Source organism: Podarcis melisellensis, assembly GCF_964234715.1.
Source record: "Podarcis melisellensis genome assembly, chromosome: 3".
NCBI lineage: Eukaryota > Metazoa > Chordata > Lepidosauria > Squamata > Lacertidae > Podarcis > Podarcis melisellensis.
In genome coordinates, this window is record NC_138530.1 from 113,012,662 (window position 1) to 113,037,421 (window position 24,760).

The following is a 24,760-nucleotide window of genomic DNA, read 5'->3' on the forward strand; positions in this document are numbered from 1 at the left end:
CCGGTGCTCAGTACAAAATGGACTACCCCTTTCTTCCCATGGCAACAATCACAAACATCCTGTCTGGCTTTCCAGCCACCTGCAGCTGACGAAGCTGCTAAAGCTTTTGCTTGCTGCTGCATTGGTCCTTTTTGGTAACACAGAGTACTGCTCTGCTTCTCAAAACATAACCATTTTTAATTTGCTTCTGATTTGTTTCATTTGTCTCAGACTTACAAGATCCTGTAAGAGATTTGCCTCCGACTTACAACATGTAACAAAAGCCTTCATTTAACCAAACCAGCTCTGGTCACGCAAAATGTTGCCCAAACACATCCTGTCATTTAATCTAGCTCATGTCCAGGAGACTCTTTGTGGTACCTGCCAATTACCCTAATCTTAACCCGTATCTCTTTTCTATCTACCATTTTGAAAAAGAAGAAAGACCGAAAAAGCTTTAATCAGAAAGACCTGTACGATCTCAGGGGAAATAACCCTGAAGTGAAAATCATGCTTGTTCTCTTGTATCCTTTACTTTTGCATTTAAATGTTAATGAGAAACACTCCCTTGTAAGATGGCAGATAGCACATCTTTCTAATAGAATTACACCAAAAGGAAGCACAGTCCTTTGACTCAAAGGCTGAAGTGGTAATGCGGGCAGGGAGAGAGACAGGACCATAGATGGCACAGTCAGGATTAGCCACAGTGAGGCAGGGGCCCGAGGCTCTGGCAGCAGTCCCATTAACAACACCCCCAGCCCTCTATAGCAGTCCACTCTGAAGCTCCTCAGTTAGCCTGCTGCTCTCAGCACTGGTGGAGGATGAATGCCAAAGTAAATCTAGTTATATTTTCTGCATATGCCTTTTGTTGGGGGAATCATGTAATTTTTCAAAAAACATGAGACTTTTATAACTTACCTGATGGCATTAGAAGCAATCGTCTTTGCTATACTCAGGCAGAAAAGTGGAGTGTTTAGGAGAACAAATGGCTGAGTGTGTGTGTGTGTAAAAGGTACAGTAAAGGGACCCCTGACCATCAGGTCCAGTTGTGGCCGACTCTGGGGTTGCGGCGCTCATCTCGCTTTATTGGCCAAGGGAGCCGGCGTACAGCTTCCGGGTCATGTGGCCAGCATGACTAAGCCGCTTCTTGCGAACCAGAGCAGCGCACAGAAACGCCGTTTACCTTCCCGCTGGAGTGGTACCTATTTATCTACTTGCACTTTGACGGGCTTTCAAACTGGTAGGTTGCCAGGAGCAGGGACCGAGCAACGGGAGCTCACCCCGTCGCGAAGATTCAAACCGCCGACCTTCTGATCGGCAAGTCCTAGGCTCTGTGGTTTAACCCACAGTGCCACCCGCGTCCCGTGTGTGTGTGTGTGTGTATATATATATATATATATATATGCAGGTTTTGGTGTCCTCGGGTGTCTTCCCGTGTAAAAGTTGGGGTGTCTAGGCAACGTTTCGACGAGGTCTCACTCGTCATCTTCAGGCTGGTGCTTTCGGCTTCTTGTTACTGGAACAGAGCAGGATCTCAGTGTTTGAGTTCCTATAAATACTGTTGAGGGGGTGTGGTGTATAGCCTCCAATGTTCTGGGTAGAGAGGAAGTTCCCAGGCTGGTGTGCCTTTTCTTCTTTTGTTCCTTAATTACTTGAGGGATATCTTGAGTGATTTCTTGAGTGATATCCTGAGTACCACTTAGGTGGGTCATTAGGTGTGGATTAGTTGCTAAAGTCTTTGTGTCTTGACCTCTTGAACTTTGTGAAGAGTTTTTCTGAGAAGATGGCTGTACTGCACTTAGTTGTGCTCTGGCTTGGCTTCGTGTATAGGGGCGAGCTGTGGTTTTGTGGCCTGTGTCAGCCAGCTCTGTGTAGGGATTGCAGGGGGGTGCAGCATCCGGAGGTGTGTATATATATACACACACATACACACACACACATATATATTTACACCATATTGCCCTTCAAATCAAGAAGGAAAATGTACCAGGCTGGTCCTTGTCACGGTGGCAAACAGCTGTCTGCCTACAAAGTATTGATACTGGACTGGGGAGGAAGGTTGGTCTGGATGGCATCTGTGGGTCCCCTCTGAGCCTGTATTTATATCTACATAACACAGAGAGGTTATATATTTTTGTGTTTTTATATTGTAAACCAACCTCTGATCATCAGATGAAGGGCAGTATAGACATTAAATAAAGAACTTAACAGCTGCCTTCAGACTCTATGATGGAATATTGCTCTTGATCGCTTATTATGCCCTGGCCATTTTTGCAGCTTAGGAGACCGTTTCCCCCCTCTCTTTTCCTCAGTCTTTGCATGCAAAAGTGAAAGCATTATAGTAGTACCTCGGGTTAAGAACTTAATTCGTTCCGGAGGTCTGTTCTCAACCTGAAATTGTTCTTAACCTGAAGCACCACTTTAGCTAATGGGGCCTCCTGCTGCCACCGCGCGATTTCTGTTCTCATCCTGAAGCAAAGTTCTTAACCCGAGGTACTATTTCTGGGTTAGTGGAGTATGTAACCTGAAGCGTCTGTAACCTGAAGCGTCTGTAACCCAAGGTACCACTGTATTCTATTCCTCTCCTGTGGCCTGCCAGGCCTAGGCCTTCTGGGCTTCCCTCTTACAGACATCAGCCTCCGTTAAATAATTCTGAAAACTCCATGAGATTAAAAATAGGTGCCTAGTGCCTGTTGGCTTTCCCAGAATCTGTGGTTTTTCATTACATCTGATTTACACACACACACACCTAATTAACTTATGGAATCAGCTACCACAGGATAGCTTTAGATGGGAGTGAAGACAAGTGCATGAAGGGTACAGCTCTCAGTGGATCTCTACTGCCACAAAGATCACAGGCGACGTGGGAGTTGGGGGTGCATTGAAGGCTCCCTGTTTGTGGCCCATTACCCAAGGAGGCTCACCAGGTGCCATCGTTACACACCTTGAGGCACCAGGCGAAAACCTTCTTCAACCAGCCCCTTGGCTAACATCTGATACCCTTCAAAGGGGAGTTTGGGGGGCATTTGTGGAAGGGAGGGGTTTTTGTTTTCTTCTTATTATGCATTATGTCTCCTTATATTTTTTTATGCTGTGAACCGCTCTTGCATCTCTTCTCTTTTACACCTCTCTTTTAAATCAGAACCAGTGAAGGTCCTGTGTGAGTGTCCGGAGGTGGTTGGAGGATGGATGGCAGCTAACAGATAGAGGTTGAATCCTGACAAGACAGAAGTACTGTTTCAGGACTCTCTGGTGCTGAATGGGGTAACTGTGCCCCTGAAAGACCAGGTGCGCAGCCTGGGAGTCATTTTGGACTCACAGCTGTCCATGGAGGCGCAGGTCAATTCTGTGTCCAGGGCAGCTGTTTACTAGCTCCATCTGGTACGCAGGCTGATACCCTGTCTGCGGACTGTCTCACCAGAGTGGTACATGCTCTGGTTATCTCCTGCTTGGACTACTGCAATGCGCTCTATGTGGGGCTACCTTTGAAGGTGACCCAAAAACTGCAACTAACCCAGAATGCGGCAGCTAGACTGGTGACCGGGGGCAGCCGCCAAGACCATATAACACCGGTCTTGAAAGACCTACATTGGCTCCCCGGACGTTTCTGAGCACAATTCAAAGTGTTGGTGCTGACCTTTAAAGCCCTAAACGGCCTCGGTCCAGTATACCTGAAGGAGCATCTCCACCCCCATCATTCAGCCCGGACACTGAGATCCAGCGCCAAGGGCGTTCTCACTGCGAGAAGCCAAGTTACAGGGAACCAGGCAGAGGGCCTTCTCAGTAATAGTGCCCGCCCTGTGGAACGCCCTCCCACAAGATGTCAAAGAGAACAACTACCAAACTTTCAGAAGGCATCTGAAGGCAGCCCTGTTTGTTGTTGTTGTTGTTTAGTCGTGTCCGACTCTTCGTGACCCCATGGACCAGAGCACGCCAGGCACTCCTGTCTTCCACTGCCTCCCGCAGTTTGGTCAAACTCATGCTGGTAGCTTTGAGAACACTGTCCAACCATCTCGTCCTCTGTTGTCCCCTTCTCCTTGTGCCCTCCATCTTTCCCAACATCAGGGTCTTTCCCAAAGAGTCTTCTCTTCTCATTCAGGACTGATTTCCTTAAGAATGGAGAGGTTTGATCTTCTTGCAGTCCATGGGACTCTCAAGAATCTCCTCCAGCACCATAATTCAAAAGCATCAATTCTTTGGGGATCAGCCTTCTTTATGGTCCAGCCCTGTTTAGGGAAGCTTTTAATGTTTGATGTATTGTAATATTGGGTTGGAAGCTGCCCAGAGTGGCTGGGGAAGCCCAGCCAGATGGCCGGGGTATAAATAATAGGTTGTTGTTGTTGTTGATGATGATGATATAATATAGGTGGTTGTTTCTGCAGCCCATGCAGAATCCGAGACCAGGGAGAAGAGTCGGTGAAGGAAGATTGGAAGAAATTTAAAGACTATCTACAGAAACATTGTAAAATTAATGAATGTTAGAAGGATGTTGGAATGAAGTTATGTGGTTTTAGTAGAAATGTTATAAAGGTTTAGGAAAAATCAGACTGTTAATTGGTGAAAGGAGGAAAAGTATAGTTACACTAATATTAAGATAAATTACAGGACAAAAATTGGAAAAGATGGAAAGGATTTGCTGAATTAGTTAACCGAACTAGAATACAAAAAAGGGAGGTGTGAGGAGGTCAAGGAAACAAGCAAGTGAAAGATAAGTTATGGGAAGATTTGCTGTGTTTTTTAATTGTTTGTATTTTTCTGTTTTTCTCTTTTTTCCTTTTTTCTACTTATTGTGATGTGTTGTTTTGCTTGTTTAATATGGTGTTTTTACTTTTGCTTTTTGTAACCCTTAAAACCTTAATAAATATTACTTTTAAAAATAATAATAATATAGGTGGTGGTGGTTGTTATTGTTGTTGCTATTATTATTATTATTATTATTATTGCATCTCCATCAGTGCTATTTTTCTAGAAAAAAGAGGTTCCAGAACTCACTATGAGCACCTCCCTCCTCCTTTTTAGAATGGCAAAGACGCCCCCCGGAGAGAGGCCAGAACTGAGCTGCTGGGAGTTCCGGCGGACAAAAATCAGAAGTAAATCCGCGCGCCCCACTAGCAACGTCCCAAACTCGGGCACCGTAGCTGGCCGTGCGCTCTGCAGCTGCCCCCGCCCTGGTCCCCCCAGCAGCCCCTTAGGAAGACCCTCTTCCCAAGATGCCTTGGCCACGGCTTGCCTTCCCTTCTTCTCGCTCGGGGGTGCGTAAAGCGGCGCCTTTCCCCGCGCGCAGCCCGGCCGGAGACCCGCGGGACCCCCTTGGCTGGCTCGGAGGGCTCGAGCTGCGCAGGCCCGGCCTCCGCGTCTCCGAGCGAAGGAGCGCGCTCGGCGGCCAAGGCTCCGAGGCTCCGCCTCGCCCAAGCCCGGCCGGCCGAGCAGGCGGGCGGGACTCTGGGGGCGCCTCCCCGGCTTGTGCGTCAGAGCGCAGCGCGCAAGCCGAGACCCGCCGTCTCCACGCCGCAGGTAGGAAGAAGCGCCGCGGGCGAGGAGCGGGGCCCCCGGCTCGCGAGGAAGCAGGCAGGCAGGCGGGCGCTGGCCTCCCGTTTAGCCCGGGAGGGACTGCATTCCCCGCAGGCCCCGCAGCGCCAAAGCGGGTGGCCTCGGGGGTCCCTCGGCCCAGAGCTGGTTGCGCCTTTCCGGGGAGGGGGGAGATCTGCTGGATCCGGCCGCGATGGGTCCCCTGACCCACGGGATCGCCCAGGGGCCTCTTCTGGAAAGTGCCCCCAACACCCCCCCCAAAAAAAAAGGAAAGGAAAGGAAAAGCTCTCCGCAGTTCTCCTTTTCTTCTTTATTCTGCATACCGCCCTTCATCCCTAGATCCCAGGGCGGATCACAGCATTAAAAACACAAAATACATATTAAAAACAAGAACAGCAGGAAAGCAAATCAGTAACCCCCTTCTCCCCACTCCCTTCCACAAACACATTCAAAAGGGTGTTAAAAATGTGTTTCTGGGAGGGGGTGGTTTTGTTTTGATTATGTATTTCGTGTTTAGAGTGGATCCACACTAAGCATTTGTTAAAACATGTGCAGCACATGTTTAATGCACATGACTTCCCCCTGCTGCCAAAGGATCCTGGGAATTGTAGTTTCCATCCCAGAGAGGCTACGGTTCCCAGAATTCTTTTCTGAGGGGAGAGGGAGCAGCCATGCGCTTCAAATTGTGGGGTGTGTGTGCTTGTTTGTGCTTTAAATGCATGGTGTGCATGTGGACCTGGGCAATTCATTTGCCTATTGTAGTTAATGAAGCACTTTTCCCTTTGAGTTGCATCTGCTGGGTTTGCTGGAGCAGAAAGAGTTTTTGCTTGGTTTTTGTCAAGAAGCACCAACCTTTGCCGCTGCTGCCTCTGTTTCCACCCAGGGGTGGGGAGAAGCCGGTCCTATGTGATTATGGCCCCAGAAAGATGAAGTAGGGTGCGGGGTGGAGTCTGTGAAAATAGTGTGCTACCTTTTTGTACAACCCTTTGTGTTTGGGGCCAGATTAGTTGAAGGACACTGGCTGTGGGGACATTTCGGCCTACTTTGACTCCAGACTGCTCCCACTACACGTGTTTGAAGCAGTGTAAGAAACTGAGATATGAAAGCTAGGAGCTGAATGACACCTTAAAACCTAGGTTATGGGTGCAAGAATGGAATGCCTAGGTGTGCTTTTTAATAACAGGAATACAAACTTAAAATGAATGAACTGCCGCTAAAATAATAAGTTAATTTTTCACATGGTCTAGTCCTTCCCCTAGGGACGCGGGTGGCGCTGTGGGTTAAACCACAAGGCCTAGGACTTGCCAATCAGAAGGTCGGCAGTTCGAATCCCCGCAACGGGGTGAGCTCCCATTGCTTGGTCCCAGCTCCTGCCCACCTAGCAGTTCGAAAGCATGTCAAAGTGCAAGTAGATAAGTAGGTACTGCTCCGGTGGGAAGGTAAAAGGCGTTTCCGTGCGCTGCTCTGGTTCGCCAGAAGCGGCTTAGTCATGCTGGCCACATGACCTGGAAGCTGTACGCCGGCTCCCGCGGCCAGTAAAGCGAGATGAGCACCGCAACCCCAGAGTCGGTCACGGCTGGACCTAATGGTCAGGGGTCCCTTTACTTTTTAGTCCTTCCCTGCCTTCTTCCCCTTCTTAAGGGGTCTCTTCTCAACTCTTCAGAGAGCAGCTAGAAGTGGGGAGGCAGAAAAAGTCCTTTCCCTCCACTCTGCAGTTTTAATCTGAAATCTTAGTACTGTGCCCAGAGCTCAGAAACTGCTCTCGCTAATGAAATTCCCTGTCACAAAATGTGCCTAGAACAATGGGAGTTTCGAACACTGGTTTGTAGCTGAGTCCACGTGGCATTATCCACAGTACCTTGTAGCTTCTTGACAAAGGCTCAGATAGCCCTTGCACTGGCACAGATGGCAGCTTCAGTGAATTGGAGTTTGGTTACGGGCCTGGGATGAATCTGTAGCCCTGCCACCTGTGTGGTGTGAACATCGACCAAGAAAGCAGCTTGCAGCTCAGCCTGGGGTGGGGATGTGACCTCACTACGTTTCAGGCCTCTAATGTGTACACAGCCTGTAGAGCTTGCCATCCTTTGCGATAAGCATCAGAGAGGTCTCCTTGTTAGCTTGCCTTTATGATAAGTTAGACTGGCAGCCACTAAGGAAGGCCTGTATTATAAAATGACCCTATTCTATGGGAGGCCCAATGAATGGCCCCTTCAGTCCAGTACTGAAAGCGGCTTTTAACTGATGGGATTTTATTGGCCATGGCAGTTCCTGTTGCTTGAATTACACCGTGAAATATCGGCGCTTGCTTATATATTGCATAACATATTATATAAGTTTTAAATATATTTTATGTTTTTGATGTTTGCCAGCTTGAGAAAGACTACACAGAAAGGGGATAGGGTATCGACAAATAAAACACCTGCCTAAACTGAGTTCTGCAAAACACAGCAAATGAGTGGATGAAGGCTTTTCAACTTTATCACTCAAGGGAAACCGTCCTCCAACAGCTATAGGAGAAAGTGCATCTGATTCCGGATTATTTTAAGCAAGGTACTGTTTTCTGCACACTTAACCCTACTTCTTAAATCATGTGTTCTCTGTCCACATACTGTTTTTTGGAGTTACCAAACTGTTTTCTGAATGCTTGCACCCTAGTACTTCGCATTGTGCTGAGGTGCAAGCGTTCGGGCAGCTGTGATGGCAACGTGTGGACTGTGCGCAACAGACAAGAGAGAGGATTCATTGAAACAGGGGGGGTCTTTATTCCAGATTACTTAATCCAGAATGCTTTGGGTACTGCTGCTCCGCTGCCGGCACGTACTCCCGAGAAGGTTAACCACAAGAGAATTGTAACCCAGCAGCTGATAAAGGTTCCTTCCTCCTGCTTTACATGGTAAAGGAGACCAGGAAAAGGTCCAGAAATGGCCTCCGCTATCGCATCTTTATGCTTCTGCATACTAGTTGCTGGAAGAAGGGAGGGTGCTTTAGAGCTCAGGTCTTGCTTGCAGGGATCCCACAGGCCTCAGTTTGACCACTGTGAGAGCAGAGGCTAGATGGGCCATTGGTTTGGTCCAGTAGGCTGTTCTTATGTTCTTTGTTGTTGTTTAGTCGTTTAGTCGTGTCCGACTCTTTGTGACCCCCATGGACCAGAGCACTCCTGGCACTCCTGTCTTCCACTGCCTCCCGCAGTTTGGTCAAACTCATGCTGGTAGCTTCGAGGACACTGTCCAACCATCGTCCCCTTCTCCTTGTGCCCTCCATCTTTCCCAACATTGGGGTCTTTTCCAGGGAGTCTTCTCTTCTCATGAGGTGGCCAAAGTCTTGGAGCCTCAGCTTCAGGATCTGTCCTTCCAGTGAGCACTCAGGGCTGATTTCCTTCAGAATGGATAGGTTTGATCTTCTTGCAGTCCATGGGACACTCAAGAGTCTCCTCCAGCACCATAATTCAAAAGCCTCAATTCTTCGGCGATCAGCCTTCTTTCTGGTCCAGCTCTCACTTCCATACATCACTACTGGGAAAACCATAGCTTTAACTATACGGACCTTTGTTGGCAATGTGATGTCTCTCCTTATGTTCTTAAGCGGATTCAAATCAGATATGGTGCTTTATGTATGTTAAACCCCCAGTACAATGGCTATTGTAAGGGAAAGAAGCAGGGACAAAGCTGAGAGGGCGCAAATCTCAGCTATGCCTGCCTGTAATGATATTCAGAATTAGCAGTTTCTGAGGGGAAGCATGTTTGGAGGGCGACTTTCTTTACTGGGTAAAAGCCTACGGCTAAAAATTGTGGTGGTACTACACAGACTTCTAAATACCTGCAGGCACAAGGCCGTTATTTTAAAAAACAAGCAAGTAGAAAGCAAGACCTTTCAAATTTTGGAAATATCTGTTAAAAATGAGATACAGGTTTGATGTCCTGGAATTATTAGCCTTCTGGAGAATGCTTTCATGGTCATTTTGTCCTTGTCATAGCTCTGTAATAGTTGAAGGCTACAGCTTTGTGAATTAACAGTTATCAAACTCTTCCCACCAACTCTCTGCAACACCACACTTGGAATATCGGCACAATAAAGTTCACGGTATTTTTTTCAAAAGCATAAATATATTTCCAAGTGTCCAGAAATGGTGCTTTATCTTCTAGGGTGGCATGAGGTGAAGGAAAAAAACAAGGAGGGGTGTATTTATTTCTGAAGCCTCTCTCCCTCTCTTCCCCAAAATGTGGGACAGCACTTCTGCGTGTAACCTTTTCTCCAATCTGAATGGAAGAGTCTAGGTTAGAGGTTCCCAGACTTCACAAGATTCATCCTGGTGACCCACAGCAAAAATACAATTAAAAACCAGGTACCATTTAGCACAGCAAAGTGCAATAGCTACAACAGTTGAAGATCTTTACCAATTTCAAAGTGGACTGGAGGGGGAGAGATTTGCTGGCCTGAGATTTGCTATTCCTGTTGGTTGCCTGTAAGCGGTACTTATGGGCAAGAAATAGAAGGGTCGCCCTTTTAAAATCATTCCTGCATCATCATTCAGTCGTGCCTTCCTTTTGCAGGAACTGGCCAATATACATTTGATTCAAGTAGTGTGCTTATCCACAGAATAGCTTCCCTTTTATACATTCCTTGCTTAGTGGCTCTGCAGAATGTTCTACTCTATTTCCAGCCCCCTTTTTAAAAACTTTCTGGCCTTCTCTCAGAACTGGGATTATTTGGAAGGAAATTTTTGTTGCTGTTATGTAGAACAGTCGTTCAGTTTTGGCACAAGGCATGGGGCAGAAAGGCAGGCCAGAAACTGATCAAGTTTCTGCTTGTTGTAGTATGTAGGAAGTACCTTTTTTTGTATAGTTTGAAGTAATTGTTTTGCAGATTAAGTAAGGGAAATAAACAAGGAGTCCAGGATTGCCTGTAGTTATATGGAATCATCCACATTGCTTTATTTCCCCCTTAGCAACTTCTGTTCCATAGCAGTTTGTGTTGATTTTGGCAACCAACTGTTTTGTTGAAGCAAGCAATGGCCTTATTTATTGAAGATTAAAGATTGAACACAACTGCTTAAAACTAGGGGTGTTGCCTGGCATCTTAGTCATTACTATGAGTTGCAACCGATTTCTGAACTAAGTGATTAAAACACAAGTTTTGAGTCGCCATCTTAAAAAGGGATCTGATCTCTCTCTCTCTCTCTCTCTCTCTCTCTCTCTCTCTCTCTCTCTCTCCTTCTCTCTCATACAAAAGCTGTGCCACTGACCTGTAGTCAATTTGGGGACACCTCTTTAAATGATCCAAACTTTTTAAGTTAAGTGGGCCAATCAGTTGTCCAAACAGCTTTTAAACTCTGCCACAGCAGCAGCACATTCTCTGTGGTCATGGTTGTCAAAGTGTGAGGGCATACTCTGCCCTCTGCTCGCTCAGTTTTGTGTGTGTCTTTTTTGAGGTAATAAAAAGTAGTTTGCTCACCACCCTCTGAATCAATGGGGGTGCACAATTTCTCATTGAGAGCTAATGGGGCACTCATTTGTTTTATGAATGTGCTTTTTGGCTGAGTCCATGTGATGGAACTGAAAAAAGTTCCCGACCTTGCAGACATCCATGTTCCTAGCCCACACCCCTTTTCTTTTCAAAAAAAAGTGCTATTCAGATGATATCTTTGCAATATATCTTTCCTGAACTCCATTGTTTGGTTCCCACATTGTGATCAGTAGAATATCAAATTACATATTACACGGGGTATTGTCATGCCAACATCAGCATTCTGGTTCCAGTGTTGAGCAGAGAGCAGCATGAGAAGTAGTCTTAACCCAAATTTTTAAAATGGGCGGGGAATCTATGGCTCTCCAGATGTTCATTATCTCCATCTCTTATCATCCCAGACGATGAGCCATGCTGGTTGGGGTTGGTAGGAACTGGAATCCAACAACATCTGGAGGGCCATCTGCTTGAAATGATACCAGTATGCTCTAGGTCATGGGTAGGCAAACTAAGTCCCGGGGGCCAGATCTGGCCCAATCGCCTTCTAAATCCGGCGCGCGGACGGTCCGGGAATCAGTGTGTTTTTACATGAGTAGAATGTGTGATTTTATTTAAAATGCATCTCTGGGTTATATGTGGGGCATAGGAATTTGTTCATTTATTTATTTATTTTCAAAATATAGTCCGGCCCCCCACAAGGTCTGAGGGACAATGGACCAACAACCCCCTGCTGAAAAAGTTTGCTGACCCTTCTAGGTGCTGCACATTTATTAATTTCACTACATTTATATCTTTCCTTTCTTCTGTCATGGAACCCAAGTTGATGGTGGCTTTCTGTCAGGAGCACATCCTACTCTCGAGGAGGACCCTGGCAGAGACACATGCGCAACTGGCATGTTCCCTCCCTCCTGGTTGATAGTTCAGGAGCTTCAAAAGCTTTCTTCTGCTTGAACATCAAAGCGACCGATGCCAACAGACATCGGCACACTTAGCGATCCGCAGAGTTTGCGCAGCTTGCGTAACAGACCTCAGCAACTAAGCATTTTGGCTGATCTACTTTATTTACATATACAGTGGTGCCCCGCAAGACGAATGCCTTGCAAGACGGAAAACCCGCTAGACGAAAGGGTTTTCCGTTTTGGAGGTGCTTCGCAAAACGAATTTCCTATGGGCTTGCTTCGCAAGACAAAAATGTCTTGCGAGTTCCTGTGGGTTTTTTTCCCTTTCCCCCCCTTTTTCCCAAGCCGCTAAGCCGCTTATCAGCTGATCCGCTAAGCCGCTAAACAGCTGATCCGCTAAGCCGCTTAACAGCTGATCCGCTAAGCCGCTTATCAGCTGAGCCGCTAATCCGCTTATCAGCTGAGCCGCTAAGCGGCTTATCAGCTGATCCACTAAGCCCGCTAAGCCGCTAATGGGCTTGCTTTGCAAGACGAAAAAACCACAAGACGAAGAGACTCGCTGAACGGATTCTTTTCGTCTTGCAAGGCACCACTGTAAACACACACAGAGCACTGCAACATGGCTCCCTCTCTCTCTAGCATCAGACAGCAAAGAAAGAACAAAGGACAATAGTCCCACTTCACGGAGCACAGTAACACAAACATCCTGTCTCCGTCACTTTGCACTCTGTGGAATCAAAGCATACACTGTCATGTGAAAGACAACAATCCCATGACTGCAATCATGGAGCAGGAATTCTAACACTTTCATGAGGTGCATGAAAGTGGTACCTACGCTATCATGATAATATTTGAAAACCTGTTCAAAATGAAAAAAGTTGCCAACCTTACAGACTTCCCTTGGTTATCCAGGACTGTCCACCCATAGGTTGAGGTAAATGATTTCTTTAAGAGCTCGCGGACCATTTCATGAGCCTAATTTTTCTCTGTTTATCTACCTGTCCTATAGGTAAACCTGTCCTGGTTCTTGTGTGTAGAGCATAATGTCGGAGAGTGATCTTGCTGGAGAAGAGTACCCAGCAGAGATCCATGATTACCTTTCGGCCTTTGATAAGTCTCTTTGTTCTGTGGATGAGATGTTGAAGACTATGATGTCTGTGTCGAGAAGTGAGCTTCTCCAGAAGGTAAGAAGGCACAACAGTGTTTGTCTTTTAACTAATAGGTGGTGGAAGGGAGGGTCCTCAGCGGTCTTTCATATTAGGGTGGCTTGTACTTCATCCAGAAACCAAAGTACGTTCTCTGCTTGCTTTATTTCTGGAAGTGGGGTTTTAGAATAAACTCGCCCTAGAATGTAAAATCTAGGTGTTAAACTGCTACCGTACCCATTCCAGCTGTAGGAAGAACAGATTTAAAAGAATATATGAAGTATCTTTTCTTTCTCACTTTCAACAGCACACGGCACTGCCTGAGGCCCTGGTACATGTATCGATGTACCTTAACATTTAAAATCCAATTTGTAATTTCTTTGGGGCAAAATAAAAACTCGTCCATCAGGGAATTTCACCCCCGAAGCTTTCCAAACATGAATAAATTATAAACACAACGGTCCTGACAACGCAGCTCTTTGACAGCATCCATGTTCAATCTTGTAAGCTGCACACTCATGTAACCTGAGTTTCCTGGAAATCCTGTAGGAACAAAATGATAGATTGGGTATGACAGCCAAAAAAAACACGTTTCTACCTTTTGGTGTACAGCTGCAATATCCCTGCATGTTTTCTACACTTAAGCACAGGTGGCAGCGATCCGTAGCCCCCGTGCCGTAGGACTCCTTCCTTGCTTGAAAAGAGAAGCAACTCTGTGAGCACCTGGGGCTTTCGTAGTTGGCTGTGAGGAAGGTCCAGAGGTTACCTCGTTGGGTCGCTGCCTGAATTGACAAGTAGATAATACAGTGGTACCTCGGGTTAAGTACTTAATTCGTTCCGGAGGTCCGTACTTAACCTGAAACTGTTCTTAACCTGAAGCACCACTTTAGCTAATAGGGCCTCCCGCTGCCTCTGCGCTGCCTGTACACGACTTCTGTTCTCATCCTGAAGCAAAGTTCTTAACCCAAGGTACTATTTCTGGGTTAGCGGAGTCTGTAACCTGAAGCGTATGTAACCTGAAGCGTATGTAACCTGAGGTACCACTGTACATGGGAGCAGTGGCGTAGCATAATGGCTCATAGAGCTTCCTTTGGTGATGGTGATGTTGGTGGAGGAGACTGCTACTTCTGAAGCCCAGACAGCTTGCTGAGGGCTAGGGTGGAGTTACTATTTCCTACCATTGTCATTTAAAAAATATACCGTATTTTTCGCTCTATTACACGCATCTGACCATAACACGCATGTAGTTTTTAGAGGAGGAAAACAAGAAAAAAATATTCTGAACGAAACAGTGGGTGCATGATTTTTATGGTTCATGCTGTGGCCACAGACATGTGATCTGATGGTGAGTTTGGGGTAGCCCAATCCAAAAATCCTGAGGATCCATGTGGATCCTTGCTTTGTAACCACGTTTAAAGTGGGGAGGGAAGGAAAAGCACTCAAGGGAGCACGCGTGGAGAAGGAGCTTTTCGGTGAGCTGAGCGGGAGGAGGGAGGGAAAGAGCACTGTTGCTTTAAAGGTATACTTAAGGTACTTGCCCTGTGCCTGGGGTTTTTTCCATTTAACAGTTTGCAGCCTTTTCCTTCCACTCCTTGTTTTGAGGCAGAATAGATTTGAGCAAGTGAGGAGGACTTGGATTGCAGGGGATTCACCATTAGCTGTGTAAAAGTGCTCCTCCTTGCAGCCTGAGTGATAAGCAGGCACCAGCAGCAATAGAATGGAGCACAAAAAAGTGGTAGGGGCACTAGGACCCAGACAATGCTCGAATCTATCCTGCCTGAAAAAAAGCTGCTCCCTCCCAGCGGATCAGCTGAGACGCGGGGATTTGCGAAGTTTTCCCCCTCCCTCATCCCCAGCCTTTTTTCTTTAACTTCCTGGTTTTCACTGCGTGGCTCAGAGCTCGAGGTTGGTTTTATTTTGCTGCTGGTTGCTTAAATTTTATCTTTCCTGCTGTCCCTCTGCAGCCTCATTGCTCTGTTTAGAGAGCTCACGGACCTTTGCTAGCGTCCGTCCCTCCTCCCGTGTAAGCGGCTGCTGCCCGCTTTGCTGCCATGGCTCTTCTTCCCTCCCTCCTCCCCGGCTCCAGGTCGCTTTAAAGCAAGCAAAGCGAGAGCCTCGTAGAGTGTGTAAGCGGCTCCCGCTTTGCTTGACTGACGGCAGCCATGGCTCCGATCCGTGCATTCACTCCTTAACACGCACAGGCATTTCCCCTTACTTTCTAGGAGCAAAAAACTGCGTGTTATGGTCCGAAAAGTACGGTATATATTTCCTTCCCATTGACTGCAGCAGATGGAAGAGGATAAAATAGGCCAGCTTCCAGGCTGGCACAGTTTTGGGGTCGGTATGGGGAGTATTGGGGGATGCTTAGGATCCTGGAATGCCTTGTGTTGTCCTTTGACATCGATGGTTTCCCTTCCTGTGGAACAGTGATGCTTCTCTTTTGTGGGTTTCTCTTTTTCACCCACGGAAAGATCTGAAATATCCACTCGTTTCCCTGGGAGTACAGTGGTGCCCCGCAAGACGAATGCCTTGCAAGACAAAAAACTCGCTAGACGAAAGAGTTTTCCGTTTTTGAGGTGCTTCGCAAGACGAATTTCCCTGTGGGCTTGCTTCGCAAGACGAAAACGTCTTGTGAGTTCTTGCGAGTTTTTTCCCTTTCCCCCCTTTTTCTAAGCCGCTAATAGCCGCTAAACCGCTAATAGCCGCTAAGCCGCTAAGCCGCTAATGGCCGTGCTTCGCAAGACGAAAAAACCACTAGACGAAGAGACTCGCGGAACGAATTATTTTCATCTTGCGAGGCACCACTGTATACGCAAGCTCCCAAACTGCAAACTGTCAAGTCCTGTTAGAATCAGATCAGTTGGCTTTTGGGAAGCTGCCCCTTCACCTGCAATTCAGGGACAAAAGTACTAGCCTGCCTTATAGAGCTATTGTAAATATTCCTGCAAATTATGTGAAGCATGTGAAAAAATGTGAATTGTTTTAAATGTTCAGAACGGGTACATAGATGCCGAGTTGTGTTACTAGCTTATTTCATCATACAGTGAACACTTGGGTTGCGAATGTAATCCGTGCGGGAGGCACGTTCGCAACCCGCAGCGCCGTGTCTGCGCACGTGCAGGTTGCGATTTGGCGCTTCTACACATGCGCAGAAACCCAGAAGTAACCCATTCCGGTACTTCCAGGTTCGGCGCGGTGCGCAGCCCAAAAACACATAACCTGAAGTGTCTGTAACCCGAGGTATGACTGTACTTTGTGGATTTCCTGACATTTCATTGGGTTAAAAGTAAAGGGACCCCTGACCATTAGGTCCAGTCATGACCAACTCTGGGGTTGCGACACTCATCTCGCTTTATTGGCCGAGGGAGCCGGCGTACAGCTTCCGGGTCATGTGGCCAGCATGACTAAGCCGCTTCTGGCGAACCAGAGCAGCGCACGGAAACGCAGTTTACCTTCCCGCCGGAGCGGTACCTATTTATCTACTTGTACTTTGACGTGCTTTCAAACTGCTAGGTGGGCAGGAGCAGGGACTGAGCAACGGGAGCTCACCCTGTCATGGGGATTCGAACCACCGGCCTTCTGATCGGCAAGTCCTAGGCTCTGTGGTTTAACCCACAGCACCACCCGCGTCCCACAGCGCCAATTTTATTAGGTGTCTGAAAGTCAAGCCCCCCAATGCAGATCATGCCTACATAAATATTACTTTCTATTCTTTAGAAATTTGTTTACTTGAAATTATTGGGTGAACAATTTGATTTTTTTTTTTAAATGAACTTTGAATTCTGCGAAGTACTGTTAGATTCCTGATTGGGGGGAGTGTGGCATTGACGCTATACTGTGATAGTAATAGGTTCCTGTAGCTAGAAGCCTTTTTTGATGTCTCAGTTAAATAATGAAATGCACACGATGACGTTTATATCTTTTGTGTTTTAGCTGGATCCTCTTGAACAAGCAAAATTAGATTTGGTCTCTGCTTACACATTGAATTCGATGTTTTGGGGTGAGTGTGGAGCATGAAATTTATGGTGGTAATTTAAGCACTTTAGCATGTAACGGCATATTTAAATATGCAACTCGGCAGCTAAGTATCCATCCTATTTCTAATGATGATTTTACAGCCACTATACTTTTATAAGTGACACTTAAAGAAAAGCTTAATTATTTAAGCCTTCGCCATTTTTGTAATAGCTGATCAATTCCCTTTTCTTGTTCTCTGGTTCCTCTAGCAACCCTTCCGATTCTCCGTAGAGCTTTTGATGCCATTTCACCCAGCTGTTAGGCGTTTTATATTATGACGAATACCACTGAGTTCAGTTGAGCAAAGCAGCTTTACAGTCTTGCAATTGATGTATGCTTTTGCAATTTAGATGTGTAGTAAGGATTCTATTGCTAAAAGTCTCTCACAACAATAATAATATTGATTAATAAAATTCACTTTACAGTTTATCTTGCCACACAAGGAATTAATCCAAAGGAGCACCCAGTGAAACAGGAGCTGGTAAGATTCTTATTTAAAATACAGTACAAAATCAGATTCTTATTTAAAATACAGTGCAAAATTCCTCGGATAAATGCTTGCACAATGTTAAATCCTCCCTCTCTTTCTCTGTCTCTCTCTCTCTCTGTGTTCATGGATGGATCCTCAATTATAACCTTATTTTATATTTTTATTTTATTCCAAGCATGTCAGGGTGATGTTCCTGGTTCCTCCTCTACCCCAGTTTAACCTCACAACAACCCTGTGAGGTTGATTAAGAGTCACTGACTGGCCCAAGGCCACCTAGACCAGGCATTCCCAACCTTTGGCCCTCCAGATGTTTTGGTCTACAATTCCCATAATCCCTCCACTGGACTTGTTAACTAGGGATCATGGGAGTTGTAGGCCAAAACATCTGGAGGGCCAAAGATGGGGGATGCCTGACCTAGACCTTCATGGCTGTTTGCACCTTGATCTCCTGAGTCCTCTTCCAGTGCTAACCCAGCCTTCCTCAACCTTGGATCTCCAGGTGTTCTTGAACAACAGCTCCCCTGAGCACTGGCCATGCTGGCTAGGAATGATGGGAGTTGTAGTCCAGACATCTAGGGACCAAGGTTGAGAGAGCCTATGTTTCCCCCTTTAAAAAATACTTTATTTTTAATTTTCAAAATAACTGCATTTTTTCTTTTGTATGTACATATCTGTCAGGGAACTGCCATTGGAGAGTCAGGTGGTGGAAGGGCTCAAGGAGGCTAGGAGAGCCTCGGATGCAGAGGAAGGAACCAGTAGGGGGAGAGGGAGAGTTCCTGCAGAAACTCAGTCGGAGGAAGGGCTCCAAGATGTTTCCAGTGAGAACAGCGGGGAGGGCTCAGCACCTCCGCTGGGGACGCCTACTCTGCGGAGGAAACTGTCACGCAGAGAATCCAGAAGGAGAGTTTCCGTCAAGGAACTCTTATGTTGGCGTAAATACCGGAAACGCCCATTGACGGATTCTGCCAGCAATTGAGGTAGCCATGCACCCATGGCTCCGTGGACTGGGAAAGTTTAGGAACTGATGGTAAAGCTTGGAGGGCTTAAACGCTTACGCACGAGCAGCCCCCTTTTCCCATTACAATATCCAATCCAAATTTGCATTGAATGACCCCCCCACCCCCCTCTGGTTTTCATTCCCCCCCTTTAATTCTCCTTGCATATAATTATATCTCTCCAATTAATTATAACTTATTGTTTCCTCCTAATTCTATTATTAGTTCACAAATGTTACATCAAACCTGCTAATGTTTTAACATGTAATCTGTAAAATCTTCCCATTCTTGATTGAGTTTTTCCTCATCTTGGTGTCTGATCTTCACAGTAAGTTTAGCCATTTCGGCATAGTCTATCATCTTAGTCTTCCATTCTTGGGAGAGTCTCTTTTTTCCAATTCTGGGCAAGTAACATTCTAGCTGCTGTAGTCGCATACATAAACAGTCTCTTTTGTTTCTTTGCACTTATTTTCCTATTACTCCTAGTAAAAAAGCCTCTGATTTTTTAAAAAACGCATTCTTAAACATTTTGGAAATTTCATTGTATACCATTTCCCAGAAGCCCTTTGCTTGCAGATGATGAATGAACTTTATTACGGTCACAGACCAGGATAAAAACAACAAGAACAACAACATATAAACAAAATAGCAGTTAGAATTTTTTTTTAACCGATAATTGTTAGAGCAAATAAGGACAAAGAAACAAGCATAGGATAAAACATCTGAATAAAATACAAGATTAAACACGGATAATGGATGGATAAAAACTGATAATTAAAACAGATAAGAACTAAAAACAAATAAAAACACGCATAATAATAATAAAAAAATTTATTTATATCCCGCCCTCCCCAGCCGAAGCTGGGCTCAGGGCGGCTAACAACAATAAAAATAGTCCAACATTCTAAAAACATTCATTATAAAATTAATTAAAATCAAATTAAGATCAATTTAATGGCAAATTAATGGCAACGCAGTTCAAACAACTGTGAGAGCATAAGAACTAAAAGACTCACAGTTAAAACAACTATAAGAGGCTGCAGAGTAGAACTAGAGGACACTCACAACATTAGAAACTGGTGTGCAAATATGGTTAAAACAGACAATTAAAACAATGTACAACAATGAACTATCCCAGGGAGTTGACTCAGAGTCACCCATAGAACCGAGTTTGGGGATCTTCATGCCGGACTATTTTGAGTTGGGCAATGGTCTGTGCCTACACATTTGTACACAGAATCTGGCGACCATCCAGGTCATCTTCCTTTACTTTTTTACACGTCCACCACATATGAAAAACTGTACCTTCTTTCTCCTTGCATTTCCAGCATAAATTAGAAGAATTTTTATACCTCTTAGCCAGCTTTACTGGAGTCAAATACCACCGGTACATCAGAGAGAGCCTATGCTAACCACTTTTCCACACTTGCTTCAAATACAAAGATTTGGCCTCCATGCGTTGCTGTACTGCCTCCAGTGAAAATTTGCTGAAGCAAAGCCACCATTGAGTACGACCGATTGTTCATATGATTTGCTCATTTTCCTAAGCTAGGAAGGAATTCCCAGGAGGCGAGCGTCTCTTTGAAACAGTCTTGTCTGTCTCTGCAAGCAGAAGTTTCAGTCTCGGTGAAATTCCAAAAGGGCTACGAGTTAAAAGTCAGACAATCGTTTCTGATGCCTCTCCCTACTGAGAGTCGAATTTTTGTGCCAGCCACCTTTTCACTTGCGGAATGGAAAAATGTTGCACATCTAATAATTATTTATAACTTCCAGTACAGTGTGTTTTCCTATAAATACCTGGACTTGTGTTAATCTCTGAGGCTACCTTTCCCTACTCCTGTATGACTTTAAAAGTATCAAGTGGTTGATTTACTAGCAAAAACGGGAAAAGATTCTCCCTCCCCTTTTCCAATCCCTCCATTAATTCATTTTCTCAGCAGTAAAGAATCCAGTTCGGCAACAAAGCTAAAAGCTTTTTTGGCACCAGTTGTATGTATACTGTCCAGTAATTCTACATTAGTGACATATTTACTGCCTACAATAAATCTTTTCCGTTTGTCTTTATATTCCATTTAGATGCATGAGTACAGTATATGAGGCTGGATATCTTGGAAAATCTGCTGACTTCAAGAATCAAATCAAATGATTTAGCTTGAAGAATAGAAAAACTGCAGATCAAATCTATCAGAATAGTTGTGACATATACATTGTATTATTCTGTATACACGTACACATCGTTGCTAAAACAATGAACAGTGCGTAACCATAAAAGCAGATGGTTGGCAGAGCTAATTGCAGAATAAAAGTTACTATTGCGTAGAGAACTATAGCTTCATGCCCATACACAATGTGTGGCTAGATTTGCAGTGCATTCTTTTAGAAAGAAGATTTGCATTTGTTCCAAGATCTTAAATTGCCATTCAATTTTTCTTACCTCTTCCCAAAGCTGTGTCGGTATAGCCTATAGAAAATATATTTAGTGTTGAAAATCTCAAGCGATGTGTGAATTGTTCGTTTTGCTGAAAGCTTGAACTCCCTGAGAGGAAAGGGATTATTTTCCAATTCTTCTAGTTCCTTGTAAACATTGTATAATGAAGTGGGGGTGGGGGTGGGGGGAAGGAGAGAGAGGTAGTTGGTATTTCCTTCTGAAGGATAACGTGATGTCCTTATCTTGCATATGGATCCTCAATCAGTAGCCGCTGCTCTCTTGCCGTATGTCTGGTACTTAGGACCAAAGGGAACATACATGATCGGTTCAGTGGAACTTTTCAATCAGGTTGTGAGAATCTATTACGTTGTGTCACTGAATGTAAATCTCTTCATCAGCTCCTTTTACCTACGTTGACATATAGGCTTGCCATTTATTCTTACGGCTTGTTGGAGCACTCCTGAGGCAATCACACAACATGTTACGATGGTCTTGAGAAAACAAGGTCACTATCTAATCAAACGTTTGTTGTAATGGGATTACAGGGAACTCCGTATACTCGTAATTTTGGAAATCTTAATCAAAAGATCGGTGCCAGCCCAGGACATTATGCTGCCTGAAGCAGAGACAAAATGGCAGCCATCAGAACCCCTACCAGGGTCAGCATTTTCTGGGTCATTGGCACCAGTTCCTGCCTTTTTCTATGGTGACGCCATGAGGTGAAGAGGCCACATAATTTATATTATACACCCCATCTACGTAGAATCCTTTTCTTCCTTGAACCACTGCCATCTGAAATGACATTTTATCTAAATGAAACAACTGTGCTGAGTGGATGCTTTGGAATTTACACAACTACCCTTCCAGGTGATTCAAAAGAATCTGATAGTGTGTTCTACTAATAGTTGTGCAAGTAGAACTGCAGGTTTAAATAGGCTGGATAATCTGGAAGCAAGTTAAAGGTGCTTATGGGGCGTGGGTTTTTTTGGAGAGGCTATTTTGGTTCTGCTTTTAGTGTAATGGGGAATGAAAAGAAGATTATAGGTCCCCTTTTCCCTCTAAGAGTTATGTTTAAAACAGTGTTTAGGGCTTTGTAGGTCATTAGCAAAGTATACTGAAACTCAACATCAAAAAAAGATCATGGCCACTGGTCCCATCACCTCCTGGCAAATAGAAGGGGAAGAAATGGAGGCAGTGAGAGATTTTACTTTCTTGGGCTCCATGATCACTGCAGATGGTGACAGCAGTCACAAAGTTAAAAGAAGCCTGCTTCTTGGGAGAAAAGCAATGACAAACCTAGACAGCATCTTAAAAAGCAGAGACATCAGCTTGCCAACAAAGGTCCGTATAGTAAAAGCTATGGTTTTCCCAGTAGTGATGTATGGAAGTGAAAGCTGGACCATAAAGAAGGCTGATTGCCGAAGAATTGATGCTTTTGAATTATGGTGCTGGAGGAGACTCTTGAGAGTCCCATGGACTGCAAGAAGATCAAACCTCTCCATTCTGAAAGAAATCAGGCCTGAGTGCTCACTGGAAGGACAGATCGTGAAGCTGAGGCTCCAATACTTTGGCCACCTCATGAGAAGAGAAGACTCCCTGGAAAAGACCCTGATGTTGGACAAGATGGAGGGCACAAGGAGAAGGGGACGACAGAGGACGAGATGGTTGGATAGTTTTCTCGAAGCTACCAGCCTGAGTTTGACCAAACTGCGGGAGGCAGCGGAAGACAGGAGTGGCTGGCGTGCTCTGGTCCATGGGGTCACGAAGAGTCGGACACGACTAAACGACTAAACAACAACAACAAGCAAAGTATAAAGTCAGATAGCCAGTGCAGTTCTTCTAGAAGTGGTGTCATGTGCTTATGGTACATCCCTCTACTCAGCTACCCAGTCAGACCACACTGACCCACAGCACACAGTTCGCTCAAGACCCTTGCCCTGATGGTCATGGTCAGCCAGACAATTTCAGGCCTCCAGAGCTTCAATGGATCCCATCAAAAAGGACTTGGTGGTTCCTTGGATATCCCTTCTGGACCTGTTACAACCACAGTGTCCCAACTTGTCATGGTGGCAAAGTATTTTATCCGCTAGGTCCCTAGAGACATGTCCCAGCAGGCTCTTGAGGGCTCCTGTACTTTGTTCACTTAGATATTAATAAACTTTGCACCACTTGGAATAGCTCTGCTGGCTGGCTCTTTGAGATGCAATTGAGGCAACCCACAATCCACTCCCCCACTACTGTAAATAATGGACAATTATGCATTCTTAATGCACATCGGTGCCAAACCTATTGCTCTGCTTTCCTTTGGACCACATCAGTGAGGCTGAGTGGTGCGTGTTTTGTCGTCAGGGCAATTGGTCCAGGTTTATGCGCTCCCTTGTTTAGCCATTGCTCCATGGCCCTTTTCAGTGCAGGGCTGCCTTAGCTGTGGCCCCCCAGATATTGCTGAATTACTAGCCCCATCATCCTTGATTATTGGTCCTGCTGGTTGGGGCTGATGGGTGCTGGAGTCCTTGAGGAGGCTGGAAGGAGCAGCTTCTCCATCCCTGAGCTAAGCTAGCAACACTTAACAAAACGATCTCAGACATGAATTTTGCATTTAGCCCTTGAGAATTAGATTTTCGTCTTCGAGGAGAGTCTCCATTGTGAGTTAGTTTTGGGCGAAGTTGAATTCTGGAATGTGCAAGGAAATAATAGTGTGGGGTGGGTCTTTTGTTTACCGTTTTACTTAACAACCCCTACACCTTTTTGATTGAAAGTGTGATCTTTCCATGTCTTCCAGGAGAGAATAAGAACCTACATGAACAGAGTCAAAGAGATAACGGACAAGAAAAAAGCTGCCAGGCTGGATAAAGGAGCCGCTTCGAGATTTCTGCGGAGTGCCCTCTATGAACCCAAACCTCAGAACAAGTCTGCAAAGAGAACTCCCGTTCCAGCCAAAAAGAAGAAAACACACTAGGATTTCCCTGTTTTCATTGATGTAGGCGGAATGAATATTTTAATTGAATTTTTCATGTTTCCTATGCAGTAAAAATACATTTTGGTGAAATAAATTTATAACAAAAAACCATTTGAGATTTGTAACCCCGCCTCAGATCCTGTTGTTTATTTTGACTTTTGATAGAGAAGCTGAAATTATTTTGACTTTTGATAGAGAAGCTGAAATTAACTAATCGGGGTCTTCCAACCCACCTACTTTTTACAAAATAGAACTTCTAGCTAATTTGTCTTTTGATCTGGGAAACATGACAAGGTATCCATATGCTAGGCAGCTTAATAGCAACTACTGCAGAACAGATAGTTTGCAGATTGCACCATCCGTGCTCAAATATACAGTGGTACCTTGGGTTACATACGCTTCAGGTTACAGACTCCGTTAACCCAGAAATAGTGCTTCAGGTTAGGAACTTTGCTTCAGGATGAGAACAGAAATCGTGCTCCGGCGGCGCAGCAGCAGCAGGAGGCCCCATTAGCTAAAGTGGTACTTCAGGTTAAGTATGGACTTCCAGAACGAATTAAGTACTTAACCCGAGGTACCACTGTATCTGCTTATCAGCATCTGACACTTGTGTGCAGTTCTTTCATGCTAAACGAGCTTAGCTGCTGCCTTTTATCAAGTATTCTCTTGAATAAATCTGCTGTTAATAAGAATTGTTTCCTTCCATTCTAGTTCTGCTGGTGCTCTAGTTCAGGAATGACAGAACCTCCAGAAGTGGCTGCACTTTTGTATAGCTCCCACCAGCCTCTCTGCCCAATGGCCATACTGGCTGGAGCAGATGGAAGTTGGCAGTCTAATATCATCTGAAGGGACGCAG

General features: G+C 45.2%; 1 protein-coding gene and 1 long non-coding RNA gene across 2 annotated transcripts in view; one reads left to right on the forward strand and one right to left on the reverse strand.

Moving 5' to 3' along the window:
* The window catches only part of LOC309367356, a 124,851-nt gene that overhangs the window by 42,897 nt on the left and 57,194 nt on the right, over positions 1-24,760 (reverse strand). The gene's annotated exons all lie outside the window — the stretch shown is intronic.
* Positions 5,349-24,029, forward strand: C1D (C1D nuclear receptor corepressor). The gene is made up of 6 exons (XM_081906662.1): positions 5,349-5,493; positions 7,878-8,058; positions 12,880-13,054; positions 16,949-17,015; positions 17,458-17,513; positions 23,728-24,029. Exons 3-6 carry the CDS (start codon positions 12,914-12,916, stop codon positions 23,902-23,904), a joined length of 441 nt encoding a protein of 146 aa, XP_081762788.1. The 5' UTR covers positions 5,349-5,493; positions 7,878-8,058; positions 12,880-12,913; the 3' UTR covers positions 23,905-24,029.

Bases quoted from the DNA above. Each gene is read 5' to 3' on its own strand.
- C1D (XM_081906662.1), top strand. From the start codon at position 12,914: ATGTCGGAGAGTGATCTTGCTGGAGAAGAGTACCCAGCAGAGATCCAT. The intron at 13,055-16,948 runs GTAAGAAGGCAC...TTTGTGTTTTAG, and splicing joins GAAGTGAGCTTCTCCAGAAG to CTGGATCCTCTTGAACAAGC. The intron at 17,514-23,727 runs GTAAGATTCTTA...CATGTCTTCCAG, and splicing joins ACCCAGTGAAACAGGAGCTG to GAGAGAATAAGAACCTACAT.